Below are 14,704 nucleotides of genomic sequence, written 5' to 3'. Positions count from 1 at the left end.
AGAACAAAAATCATTCAGACGAGTCTTCTCTGTTAAGACACAGCTGAGAAAAAGAGGCACGGTTCAATTCCCTGAGGACTCTAAAATAGTCATGTCGGTGTCTTTATGTATAAAATGGAAGCATTGTATAAGTGTCCCTAGAAGACAGAAGAGCAGCTTTCGGTCTGTTGTAAGCACAAAATAAATATCTGTCAAATAGGTTTTGCTGCAGGGAATGCTCAAGCTGTGGCACCAGCCCTGCAGGGGCGTGGTCACCTGAATTCCTGCAAGGCACCCTGATTGCAAGACACATGCACTCATTGATGCCACTGAGCTAAGATGGTGTTACCTTGCTCCCTGAGGCTCCTGTCTGTATGCCTTCTGTCTTGGTGTTGTGATGCCCATTCACTTGTGGCTCTGGACCCTGAGTCAGAATCAGGCCTGCAACCTCTGATGATCTGGACCGATTTTGGTGAGTGAGGAGTAGATTGGCACAGGGCAGACAAAGCTCTTTCTTTTTGTTGTGGATTCACATCTTCAAAGCCAAAGTTGGAATGACCAGGAATTGGGATTTGGAGGCTAGTCTGCATTGAAGGGAAAGGATCCATATGCCTTTGCTGAGCCTTCAGAGAGAGCTGTGTACTGCTGGGGTTTATGTTGTCATTATTAAAATTCCAGCAGCTAGGGCATCAGCCTGCAGTATTTCACAGGCCACCTTGTCCCTGCAGAGCTCACTCACGGCAGCTCCCTGAGGCTTTCATTCCTTCACATCTGAACATAGATCTACCAGGCACCTGCATGTACTTCACAGTTACTTCATAGCATCTGCTATATCTGAGAATGAAGCAGTCTTCATTCTTCTGGAACTTTAACCCACAAATCCTGATCCTATACAGTCTCTCTCCTTTTTTATAGTTCGTAGAATGTGCCTGGACCTTACTCCTTTTCACCTACTATAGGAGGGAAAGGAAGGAGGGGAAAACATATAATAAGGAAATGATGGAAACAAGTCAAATGACCATGGGTGCTGTGAAAACAGATATAAAGCCTGAAAGAAGATTGAGCCTGAGGTGTGAGTTTGTGCTTCATCTGAGCAAGTTAGGGCAGAATTCACACAAGTGTGAAACCTGAGCAGAGCTGAAGTGGATGAGTAAAGATTCCATATGGATGTGTGGTGCAAGGAACAGCAAATGGAAAGACCATGGGGTTATTATATGTATTCTAATGAGTGTAAAAGGAGCAGAGGGATCAAGGGAAGAGAAGCTGGAAACATATGCCTAGGCTTTTAAGACTAGTGTTGGACTTGGACCTGGAACTTGTAAAGAGATGGGTAGCAGAATGATCCTGGTTTACACTGTAAATAATTGTTCTAATCCATTGTGGCAGTTAGAGCCTCAATAGAGCTAGTTTAGGAAGGTAATTCCCCAGAACTCAGAAGGCAGAGCCAGAATGATCTCTATATTTGAGGCCTGCCTGATCTATGCGTTGAGTTCCAGGTCAGCCAAAGCTACATGAGGAGTCCCTGGCATGTACAGTTAAAATTAAAATAAATTGTAAGTGTTGTTCTATTTGTGACAATAGATGGCCATGCAGAACCTTCCAGTGGTCACTGAAACAAAGCTGTGGCTGTGATCTCTCAGAAGAAGTCCTCACTAAAAAGAAAGGGATTGAGGAACTGTCGACTTAGATCACAAAGAATTCTGATGCTTGTCAACAGGGGCAACGGGTGTTTTCTCATGTTTCTTGATAGACTAAGGTTTATTAGCTGTGAAGATTCATTTTCTTCAAGAATCTTTTCAAGGTGATCCCCCAAGTAACATTCAGCTCAGTGCCCTGTTTGTCCTGGAGACTCTGAATTTATCCCTGTTGCTAGTCAGTTGATTTTTCTTTCCTCCTATGATAGCTGAAAAGGAATAAGGGCCAAGCACATTCCAGGAACTATAGAAAGGGAAGAGAGAGAATGTATAGTGTCAGAATTTATGGATTAAATGTATGAGAACCTGTCTGTCTTGTTCCACAAGTGTCCTCGTTTCTGTTGTAGTTGCTGTGTTAAGAAAAGATTGTAGATGTCACAGTAGCTGCAAGGGGACAGTGCAGACTTTAACCTCCAGAGATGCCTGTGACTCAGAGTTGTACAGTGACAGGTGTTTGGTAACATGAAGTGTGGGGAAGTGGTGGGACATTGACTCTTTTGAGAGTGGCAACAAGGGTTTAGCCTGAGAGCTGAAGGGAGGAGAGATGATACAGCAGTTTTTGGCTGGGACAATTTGAAAGTGAAGTTGTTTTTACCAAGGTGGGGTACCTTGGAGGCACGCACATTTCAACACGTGAAGGAATCAGAAACATTTCTCTGGAGTCAATTCTTTCCTTCTCACATGTGGATCCCAGGGATTGAACTCAGAACATTATGCTTGGTAGTACAAGTCTTTACTCATTGTTACACTACAACTTGGCTATGGTCTTCTTTAATTTCATATGGCCTGAGGTAACATAGAATCGTCTGTGTTGCCAAGGATTCCCTTGATCTCCTACTTCCCAAGTGTTGGGTTTAACATCATATGCCTGGCTAACTTGGTTTTTGTAGACAGTGTCTCATATAGCATGGGTTGTCCTTTATCTTAATATATAGTATAGAATTCCTTTTTTCCCCCCTTTTTCTTTCTCTCTATTTTATTTAAATTTGTTATTTTATTTTAAGGCAAGGTCTCACTCTGTAGCCATGGCTTTCTTGGAGCTCACTATATAGTCCAGGCTAGCCTCAAATCTCCAGTGATCCTCTTGCCTCCACCTTCTGAGTGCTGCCAATACAGGTGTCCCAAGTCCATAGTTCTAAAGGTGACCTTGGAATCCTGCTTCTCTTTTGCTTTCCATGTTGTAGGGTGTCAGAAAAAGGTACCACTATCACCAGATCATTGTATTTTCTGGGGGAAGGGCACTGTGTTTTAAAAACCAGTCTCACTGCTGTGTATTCTAAGCTAGGTGAACACAGGATCCCTTTGTCCCACCTCTGGTGTACTGGGATATAGGCATGTGATAGCACACCCAATTTACAAATCAGTCAATCTGATTTCCTTTTTACACAGCTGGCCAGTGCTACAGAGGTGTTTGCACAGGTGAGAAATTGAGTTCAGATCTACTGGTCTGGGGATAATTTAAAGCCCTGTCACAGGGGGAAATCATCCCAGGAGTGACTATGCCAGGAATAGGGACACCTCAGCTTTTGGAGAAAGAATGGCCAACCAAAACACAGCCCAGAACAAAGACAGTGAGGGAACTGCCTGTGGGGTGTATGGAGATCAGGAGAGCTCAGTATCCTGGAAGCCACTGAGAAATGTTCCCTGAAGAAGAAAACAAGCCAAGTCTGATGACGCAAACCTGTGATACCAGGAAGAGGTAGATGCTTGCAATTTCAAGGCAAGTGTGGATTATTTAGTCACTAGTAAGATTCTCGTGAGTTTCTCCACAGTATTGAATGATACCCCACATGAAAAACTAATAACAACAATAAAACAAAAATAACAACAAAAAATTATACTACCACCATAAAAGTACATAGCAGTTCATCATACCACATGTACATAGGTCGGTTATGGGCAGCCTGGAAACTGATCATTGAAATTAGTCAAGTGAAGCCCTTCCGCTCGACTCGTGACTCGAGCCCCGGGCTACCTTGCCAGCAGAGTCTTGCCCAACACCCGCAAGGGTCCACACAGGACTCCCCACGGGACCCTAAGACCTCTGGTGAGTGGATCACAGTGCCTGCCCCAATCCAATCGCGCGGAACTCGAGACTGCGGTACATAGGGAAGCAGGCTACCCGGGCCTGATCTGGGGCACAAGTCCCTTCCACTCGACTCGAGACTCGAGCCCCGGGCTACCTTGCCAGCAGAGTCTTGCCCAACACCCGCAAGGGTCCACACGGGACTCCCCACGGGACCCTAAGACCTCTGGTGAGTGGATCACAGTGCCTGCCCCAATCCAATCGCGCGGAACTTGAGACTGCGGTACATAGGGAAGCAGGCTACCCGGGCCTGATCTGGGGCACAAGTCCCTTCCGCTCGACTCGAGACTTGAGCCCCGGGCTACCTTAACAGCAGAGTCTTGCCCAACACCCGCAAGGGCCCACACGGGACTCCCCACGGGACCCTAAGACCTTTGGTGAGTGGAACACAGCGCCTACCCCAATCCAATCGCGTGGAACTTGAGACTGCGGTACATAGGGAAGCAGGCTACCCGGGCTTGATCTGGGGCACAAACCCCTTCCACTCCACTCGAGCCCCGGCTACCTTGCCAGCTGAGTCGCCTGACACCCGCAAGGGCCCACACAGGATTCCACACGTGATCCTAAGACCTCTAGTGAGTGGAACACAACTTCTGCCAGGAGTCTGGTTCGAACACCAGATATCTGGGTACCTGCCTTGCAAGAAGAGAGCTTGCCTGCAGAGAATACTCTGCCCACTGAAACTAAGGAGAGTGCTACCCTCCAGGTCTGCTCATAGAGGCTAACAGAGTCACCTGAAGAACAAGCTCTTAACAGTGACAACTAAAACAGCTAGCTTCAGAGATTACCAGATGGCGAAAGGCAAACGTAAGAATCCTACTAACAGAAATCAAGACCACTCACCATCATCAGAACGCAGCACTCCCACCCCACCTAGTCCTGGGCACCCCAACACAACCGAAAATCTAGACCCAGATTTAAAAACATTTCTCATGATGATGATAGAGGACATCAAGAAGGACTTTCATAAGTCACTTAAAGATTTACAGGAGAGCACTGCTAAAGAGTTACAGGCTCTTAAAGAAAAGCAGGAAAACACAGCCAAACAGGTGAAGGAAATGAACAAAACCATACTAGAACTAAAAGGGGAAGTAGACACAATAAAGAAAACCCAAAGCGAGGCAACGCTGGAGATAGAAACCCTAGGAAAGAGATCTGGAACCATAGATGCGAGCATCAGCAACAGAATACAAGAAATGGAAGAGAGAATCTCAGGTGCAGAAGATTCCATAGAGAACATCGACACAACAGTCAAAGAAAATACAAAATGCAAAAGGATCCTAACTCAAAACATCCAGGTAATCCAGGACACAATGAGAAGACCAAACCTACGGATAATAGGAATTGATGAGAATGAAGATTTTCAACTTAAAGGGCCAGCTAATATCTTCAACAAAATAATAGAAGAAAACTTCCCAAACATAAAAAAAGAGATGCCCATGATCATACAAGAAGCATACAGAACTCCAAATAGACTGGACCAGAAAAGAAATTCCTCCCGACACATAATAATCAGAACAACAAATGCACTAAATAAAGATAGAATATTAAAAGCAGTAAGGGAGAAAGGTCAAGTAACATATAAAGGAAGGCCTATCAGAATTACACCAGACTTTTCACCAGAGACTATGAAAGCCAGAAGAGCCTGGACAGATGTTATACAGACACTAAGAGAACACAAATGCCAGCCCAGGCTACTATACCCGGCCAAACTCTCAATTACCATAGATGGAGAAACCAAAGTATTCCACGACAAAACCAAGTTCACACAATATCTTTCCACGAATCCAGCCCTTCAAAGGATAATAACAGAAAAGAAGCAATACAAGGACGGAAATCACGCCCTAGAACAACCAAGAAAGTAATCATTCAACAAACCAAAAAGAAGACAGCCACAAGAACAGAATGCCAACTCTAACAACAAAAATAAAAGGGAGCAACAATTACTTTTCCTTAATATCTCTTAATATCAATGGACTCAATTCCCCAATAAAAAGACATAGACTAACAGACTGGCTACACAAACAGGACCCAACATTTTGCTGCTTACAGGAAACCCATCTCAGGGAAAAAGACAGACACTACCTCAGAGTGAAAGGCTGGAAAACAATTTTCCAAGCAAATGGACTGAAGAAACAAGCTGGAGTAGCCATTTTAATATCGGATAAAATCGACTTCCAACCCAAAGTTATCAAAAAAGACAAGGAGGGACACTTCATACTCATCAAAGGTAAAATCCTCCAAGAGGAACTCTCAATTCTGAATATCTACGCACCAAATGCAAGGGCAGCCACATTCATTAGAGACACTTTAGTAAAGCTCAAAGCATACATTGCACCTCACACAATAATAGTGGGAGACTTCAACACACCACTTTCTTCAAAGGACAGATCGTGGAAACAGAAACTAAACAGGGACACAGTGAAACTAACAGAAGTTATGAAACAAATGGACCTGACAGATATCTACAGAACATTTTATCCTATAACAAAAGGATATACCTTCTTCTCAGCACCTCACGGGACCTTCTCCAAAATTGACCATATAATTGGTCACAAAACAGGCCTCAATAGATACAAAAATATTGAAATTGTCCCATGTATCCTATCAGACCACCATGGCCTAAGACTGATCTTCAATAACAACATAAATAATGGAAAGCCAACATTCACGTGGAAACTGAATAACACTCTTCTCAATGATACCTTGGTCAAGGAAGGAATAAAGAAAGAAATTAAAGACTTTTTAGAGTTTAATGAAAATGAAGCCACAACGTACCCAAACCTATGGGACACAATGAAAGCATTTCTAAGAGGGAAACTCATAGCGCTGAGTGCCTCCAAGAAGAAACGGGAGACAGCACATACTAGCAGCTTGACAACACATCTAAAAGCCCTAGAAAAAAAGGAAGCAAATTCACCCAAGAGGAGTAGACGGCAGGAAATAATCAAACTCAGGGGTGAAATCAACCAAGTGGAAACAAGAAGAACTATTCAAAGAATTAACCAAACGAGGAGTTGGTTCTTTGAGAAAATCAACAAGATAGATAAACCCTTAGCTAGACTCACTAAAGGGCACAGGGACAAAATCCTAATTAACAAAATCAGAAATGAAAAGGGAGACATAACAACAGATCCTGAAGAAATCCAAAACACCATCAGATCCTTCTACAAAAGGCTATACTCAACAAAACTGGAAAACCTGGACGAAATGGACAAATTTCTGGACAGATACCAGGTACCAAAGTTGAATCAGGATCAAGTTGACCATCTAAACAGTCCCATATCACCTAAAGAAATAGAAGCAGTTATTAATAGTCTCCCAACCAAAAAAAGCCCAGGACCAGATGGGTTTAGTGCAGAGTTCTATCAGACCTTCAAAGAAGATCTAATTCCAATTCTGCACAAACTATTTCACAAAATAGAAGTAGAAGGTACTCTACCCAACTCATTTTATGAAGCCACTATTACTCTGATACCTAAACCACAGAAAGATCCAACAAAGATAGAGAACTTCAGACCAATTTCTCTTATGAATATCGATGCAAAAATCCTCAATAAAATTCTCGCTAACCGAATCCAAGAACACATTAAAGCAATCATCCATCCTGACCAAGTAGGTTTTATTCCAGGGATGCAGGGATGGTTTAATATACGAAAATCCATCAATGTAATCCATTATATAAACAAACTCAAAGACAAAAACCACATGATCATCTCGTTAGATGCAGAAAATGCATTTGACAAGATCCAACACCCATTCATGATAAAAGTTTTGGAAAGATCAGGAATTCAAGGCCCATACCTAAACATGATAAAAACAATCTACAGCAAACCAGTAGCCAACATCAAAGTAAATGGAGAGAAGCTGGAAGCAATCCCACTAAAATCAGGGACTAGACAAGGCTGCCCACTTTCTCCCTACCTTTTCAACATAGTACTTGAAGTATTAGCCAGAGCAATTCGACAACAAAAGGAGATCAAGGGGATACAAATTGGAAAAGAGGAAGTCAAAATATCACTTTTTGCAGATGATATGATAGTATATATAAGTGACCCTAAAAATTCTACCAGAGAACTCCTAAACCTGATAAACAGCTTCGGTGAAGTAGCTGGATATAAAATAAACTCAAACAAGTCAATGGCCTTTCTCTATACAAAGAATAAACAGGCTGAGAAAGAAATTAGGGAAACAACACCCTTCTCAATAGTCACAAATAATATAAAATATCTTGGCGTGACTCTAACTAAGGAGGTGAAAGATCTGTATGATAAAAACTTCAAATCTCTGAAGAAAGAAATTAAAGAAGATCTCTGAAGATGGAAAGATCTCCCATGCTCATGGATTGGCAGGATCAACATTGTAAAAATGGCTATCTTGCCAAAAGCAATCTACAGATTCAATGCAATCCCCATCAAAATTCCAACTCAATTCTTCAACGAATTGGAAGGAGCAATTTGCAAATTTGTCTGGAATAACAAAAAACCTAGGATAGCAAAAAGTCTTCTCAAGGATAAAAGAACTTCTGGCGGAATCACCATGCCAGACCTAAAGCTTTACTACAGAGCAATTGTGATAAAAACTGCATGGTACTGGTATAGAGACAGACAAGTAGACCAATGGAATAGAATTGAAGATCCAGAAATGAACCCACACACCTATGGTCACTTGATCTTCGACAAGGGAGCTAAAACCATCCAGTGGAAGAAAGACAGCATTTTCAACAATTGGTGCTGGCACAACTGGTTGTTATCGTGTAGAAGAATGCGAATCGATCCATACTTATCTCCTTGTACTAAGGTCAAATCTAAGTGGATCAAGGAACTTCACATAAAACCAGAGACACTGAAACTTATAGAGGAGAAAGTGGGGAAAAGCCTTGAAGATATGGGCACAGGGGAAAAATTCCTGAACAGAACAGCAATGGCTTGTGCTGTAAGATCGAGAATCGACAAATGGGACCTAATGAAACTCCAAAGTTTCTGCAAGGCAAAAGACACCGTCAATAAGACAAAAAGACCACCAACAGATTGGGAAAGGATCTTTACCTATCCTAAATCAGATAGGAGACTAATATCCAACATATATAAAGAACTCAAGAAGGTGGACTTCAGAAAATCAAATAACCCCATTAAAAAATGGGGCTCAGAACTGAACAAAGAATTCTCACCTGAGGAATACCGAATGGCAGAGAAGCATTTGAAAAAATGTTCAACATCCTTAATCATCAGGGAAATGCAAATCAAAACAACCCTGAGATTCCACCTCACACCAGTCAGAATGGCTAAGATCAAAAATTCAGGTGACAGCAGATGCTGGCGAGGATGTGGAGAAAGAGGAACACTCCTCCATTGTTGGTGGGAGTGCAGGCTTGTACAACCACTCTGGAAATCAGTCTGGCGGTTCCTCAGAAAACTGGACATAGTACTACCGGAGGATCCAGCAATACCTCTCCTGGGCATATATCCAGAAGATGCCCCAACAGGTAAGAAGGACACATGCTCCACTATGTTCATAGCAGCCTTATTTATAATAGCCAGAAGCTGGAAAGAACCTAGATGCCCCTCAACAGAGGAATGGATACAGAAAATGTGGTACATCTACACAATGGAGTACTACTCAGCTATTAAAAAGAATGAATTTATGAAATTCCTAGCCAAATGGATGGACCTGGAGGGCATCATCCTGAGTGAGGTAACACATTCACAAAGAAACTCACACAATATGTATTCACTGATAAGTGGATATTAGCCCCAAACCTAGGATACCCAAGATATAAGATATAATTTGCTAAACACATGAAACTCAAGGAGAATGAAGACTGAAGTGTGGACACTATGCCCCTCCTTAGATTTGGGAACAAAACACCCATGGAAGGAGTTACAGAGACGGAGTTTGGAGCTGAGATGAAAGGATGGACCATGTAGAGACTGCCATAGCCAGGGATCCACCCCATAATCAGCATCCAAACGCTGACACCATTGCATACACTAGCAAGATTTTATTGAAAGGACGCAGATGTAGCTGTCTCTTGTGAGACTATGCCGGGGCCCAGCAAACACAGAAGTGGATGCTCACAGTCAGCTAATGGATGGATCATAGGGCTCCCAATGGAGGAGCTAGAGAAAGTAGCCAAGGAGCTAAAGGGTTCTGCAACCCTATAGGTGGAACAACATTATGAGCTAACCAGTACCCCGGAGCTCTTGACTCTAGCTGCATATATATCAAAAGATGGCCTAGTCGGCCATCACTGGAAAGAGAGGCCCATTGGACTTGCAAACTTTATATGCCCCAGTACAGGGGAATACCAGGGCCAAAAAGGGGGAGTGGGTGGGCAGGGGAGTGGGGGTGGGTGGATATGGGGGACTTTTGGTATAGCATTGGAAATGTAAATGAGTTAAATACCTAATAAAAAATGGAAAAAAAAAAAGAAATTAGTCAAGTGAAGATTGGTGTCTATTTTAACAAAACAGTTTGAGACTGATAATTTTTTCAACTTTTTATTAGCTATTTTCCTCATTTACATTTCAAATGCTATACCGAAAGTCGCCTATACCCTTCACACACCCTGTTCCCCTACCCACCGCTTTTATTTCTTGGTCCAGGCCTTCACATGTATTGGGGCATATAATGTTTGCAAGACCAAGAGGCCTCTCTTCCAAATTATAGCTGCCTGGGCCATCTGCTGCTACATATGCAGCTCTGGGGTTACTGGTAAGTTCATATTGTTGTTCACTCTATAGGGTTGCAGACACCTTCAGCTTCTTGGGTACTTTTTCTAGCTCCTACATTGGAAGCCCTGTGTCCCATCCAATAGATGACTATGAGAATCCACTTCTGTATTTGCAAGCCATTGGCATATCCTCACTAGAGACAGCTATATCAGGGTCCTTTCAGCAAAATCTTATGGGCATATGCAATAGTATCTGCTTTTGGTGACTGATTATGGGATGGATCCCCATGTAGGGCAGTCTCTGGATGGTCCATCCTTTCATCTCAGCCCCAAACTTTATCTCTTTAACTCCTTTCATGGGTATTTTGTTCGCTATTCTAAGGAGGAATGAAGTATCCATGCATTGGTCTTCTTTTTCTTGATATACTTGAGTTTTGCAAATTGTATCTTGGGTATTTTAAGTTTCTGGGCTAATATCCACTTATTAGTGAGTGCAAGATAAGTGAGAGAAGATAAGGTCTGTTTCTTCAGGAAAGGGTCAGGCTGACCCTAGCTGGTTTTCTGCAGCCTGCTGGGAAGCTGTGCTTAGATCTGTTCTATTCCTGTGGCTGTGAGGACCTGCAGAGTCCACTATGTTCATTGCAGCCTTATTTATAATAACCAGAAGGTAGAAAAAACCCAGATGTCTCTCAACAGAGTAATGGATACAGAAAATGTGGTACATAAACAATGGACACATGAAATTCTTAGACAAATGGATGGATATGATCCTAAGTGAGGTAAACAAATCACAAAAGAACACACATCATATGCTCTCACTTATGAGTGGATATTAGCCCAGAAGCTCAGAATAGGCAAGGTACAATTCACAAACCATATGAAATTCATGAAGAAGGAAGACCAAACTGTGGACAGTTCAGTCCTTTTTAGAAGGGGGAACAAAATACCCATGGAAGGAGTTACAGAGACAAAGTTCATGGCAGAGACAGAAGGAATGACCATCCAGAAACTGCCCCACCTGGGGATCCATTTCATAAACAACCACCAAACCCAGACACTATTGCAGATGCCAAAAAGAGCTTGCTGACAGGAGCCTGATAAAGCTGTCTTCTGTGAGGCTCTGCCAGTGTCTGGCAAATACAGAAGTGGATGCTCATAGTCATCCATTAGATGAAGAATAGGGCCCCCAATGAAGGAATTAGAGAAAGTACCCAAGGAGCTGAAGGGGTTTTTAGCCCCCTAAGAGAAACATCAATATGAACTAACCAGTAATCCCAGAGCTCCCAGGGACTAAAGTGTGAACAAAGCATACACATGGCGGGACCCATTGCTCCAACTGCATATGTAGCAGAGGCTGGCCTTGTTGGACATCAGTGCGAGAAGAGGCCCTTGGTCCTGTGAAGGCTCTATGTCCCAGTGTAGGGGAATGCCAGAACAGGGTATCAGGAATGGGTGGGTTGGTGAGCAGGCCGAGGGGGGATGGGATAGTGGATTTAAGGGGTGAAACGAGGAAAGGGGATAACATTTGAAATTTAAATAAATAAAATATCTAATAAAGAAAAAAATATTCTCTTATAAAAACAAGACTCAAGGAATTTTAATATTTTTTTCAGTGTATAAATACCAAACTAAGATCTCTTTTTTATATTGTGTTACAATGTCAGATAATATAAATTCCTGTTTTCATGGCTAAATAAATATAGCTTAATGGTTTAAGAGACTAGAGAACGTGGCTTTGGTTGCCAGCACATATGACAGCTTAGAACTGTGTGTGACTCTTGTTGCTGTCGGCCTGAGATCCTTTTTTGGCCTCTGAGATTATTGTACAGAGGAGATGCAGAGATATATAAGTAGGAAAATACACAAACACAAGAAGTAATACATTTAATAAATCTTTTAAAAGTAATGTTTTCATTCATATGTTTCCATCATTGATCTTGTTGTTTAGAGATCACTCTATTCGCGATTTCCATGAAAACCTCTAATGAAACACCAAAATCTGGAACTTTTGGCCAGTCTCTAAAGGATGGGAAGAATAAGATGAAGGTAAGATGCCAGCTCCTTCTCTGTGGCATTTGCTGAGGGCTTTAATAGACAGTGCTATTTGAAAGCTCCACCTTGAAAAACAGATATCCACTGGGTTTGTTTCATTTTGTTTTGGGATGCAAGATTTTGTTCCATAGCTCAGACCAGTCAGGAACTTGGTCTTCCTGCCCCAGCCTCCTTAGTGTTGGGATTGCAGGCATGTGCCATCATGCTGGATAACCTAGTGGACGTAAGATGGTCTCATCTTAAATGAGTTATATTTCTGTTGCAGTGATAAAAATACCATAACGACAGGCAACTTATGTAGAGTTTATATGGGCTTATGGTTCCAAAGGGATAAGAGTTCATCATGGTGGAAGATGACAGAACAAGGCTTCAAGAGTAAGCATGAAACAAGGGAAAAAAATTGAAGTGAAGCAAGCCTGTGAAACCTTCAAATCCACCCCAGTGATCTATGTCTTCCAGCAAGGCTGAACCTCCCCATAACATGCTAAGAAATCACGACTAACTAAGAACCACATGTTAAATAGCTGAGCCAATGGAGAACATTATCATTCCAACCCCCAAACACAACTTTAGTTACTTTCCCCCGAGAAAAGATCTGGTTACTAAGAGTCCTGACCTTTCATTTCTCACTGTTCTTTTTTTTTTTTTTTTTATAGAATGTGGAGAAAGAAGTCCTGGATGCTTGTTCCCAACTGTGTCAGAGTCTTGCTCAGAATCCTAAATTGCAGCATGGCTACAATGTTGTTGCATACATTAAGGAACACCAGCTCCTGTAAGTGTCCTTCTATTACATGAGGAATCACTGCTTCTTCTATTCACAAACATTGACTGTAATTATTTAGAAATCCACCCATATCAGTTCAAAGAAGTTACCTTTAAGATGTTCCTGTAAGCACTGTGGAACTTAAATTATTTGGTTATTATGCTTGTATATATGTATGTGCACCCCTGCACCCCTCCTCTCTCCTTACTCTGTGCACATGTGTTAGCATGAGTTGACATCAGATGTCAATGTTCCATTTTGTCTTCAATTGCTTTGTACTTCACATTTTTTATATTACATTTTTAAATTTTTTTTCTGTGTGTATAGATGTATGGTTTGGGGAGTTGGTATGGGCTCATGTAAGTGCAGTGCTTATAGAGGCCAGAGGAAAGCATCAGATCACCTCAAGACAGAGTACAGTTGTTAGCTATCCATCCATTATGGTTGCTAGTCACTGAACTTGAAACCTCTGCAAGGGTAGAAACCCCTCCTAACCAATAAGCCATCTATCCAGGCTTCTATTTTAGTTAAAAGTTTTAACCTGTATTTATTTACTTACTGTTTTTGCTGGACAGTATAATGAGGATGATAAATTATGTCTTTCTATAAACCTGGAGTGAACTATTGAGCTAGACTGGCTGATTGATGAGCTCAGGAAACCCTCCTATCTCTCTCTCTCTCCAGTACTAATATTATCAGATTGTGGATGTGCCTGGATATTTAATTTTTATTTTTACAATGGAGCATGTAGTCCTAGCTCAATTTCTTTCCTGGCATGACAAGACCTTCACCGACTTAGCCATAACCCCATCCTCTCTTCATTTATTTTTCTTTTAATTATGAAATAAGAATTGTATTAAGACTTTGGGGATGCATATATTTTAACTGTATGCTTTGGGTACCTACGGTGTATTAAGAATAGCTTAATCGGTAAAGTGACAATTGTTAACATTCTAATCTGATCATCAGAGCTAATAGGCAACTTTTTATCCAGGTCAGTAATTCAGAGATGTACAAACCATGCAAAGAGAGATATGATCTCAGATTCTGCTATAAAAATATTTAAATAACTTCTGATTTTAAAAATTGGTTTTTTATTACTTTATGAATATAGGTGTTGTTCCTGATGTGTGTCTAAGTGAATGGCTGATTCTCTGGAACTGAACTTACAGCTGTGGGCTTCCAAGTCACTTCTGGGAATTAAACTGAAGACCTGTGGAACTTACCTAACTTAAGAGCCTCTGCTCTCAACTGCTGAGCATCTCTCCAGCCCCAACTTTCACTTCTTTATCTGGATTGTTTAGCTTTCTAGTCTGCATCAACATGATATTTTCATTTTCTGTTTTAAAATTGATTCTTCCTTTGTATCCCAGTCTGGGATCAGAATTTAGCAACACTCCTGCATTGGCCTTCTAAGTGCTACTGAAACACCAAATCTTTTACGTTCAGACTCCATT

The 14,704-nt window shown here is 41.7% G+C and overlaps 1 protein-coding gene across 1 annotated transcript; it reads left to right on the top strand.

Annotated features, from left to right (window-relative positions):
* Nucleotides 1-318: 318 nt before the first annotated feature.
* Nucleotides 319-13,260, top strand: Gm10573 (predicted gene 10573). The gene is made up of 3 exons (NM_001378656.1): nt 319-451; nt 12,381-12,478; nt 13,141-13,260. The coding sequence occupies exons 1-3, from the start codon at nt 319-321 to the stop codon at nt 13,258-13,260; spliced, it is 351 nt and encodes a 116-aa protein (NP_001365585.1).
* The last annotated feature ends 1,444 nt before the right edge of the window (nt 13,261-14,704 follow it).

The sequence above is a fragment of the Mus musculus genome, chromosome 4 (genome assembly GCF_000001635.26).
Source record: "Mus musculus strain C57BL/6J chromosome 4, GRCm38.p6 C57BL/6J".
In the NCBI taxonomy this organism is placed as follows: Eukaryota; Metazoa; Chordata; class Mammalia; order Rodentia; family Muridae; genus Mus; species Mus musculus.
Note: the sequence above shows the minus strand (reverse complement) of the source record. Positions and strands in the feature narration are given on the sequence as shown.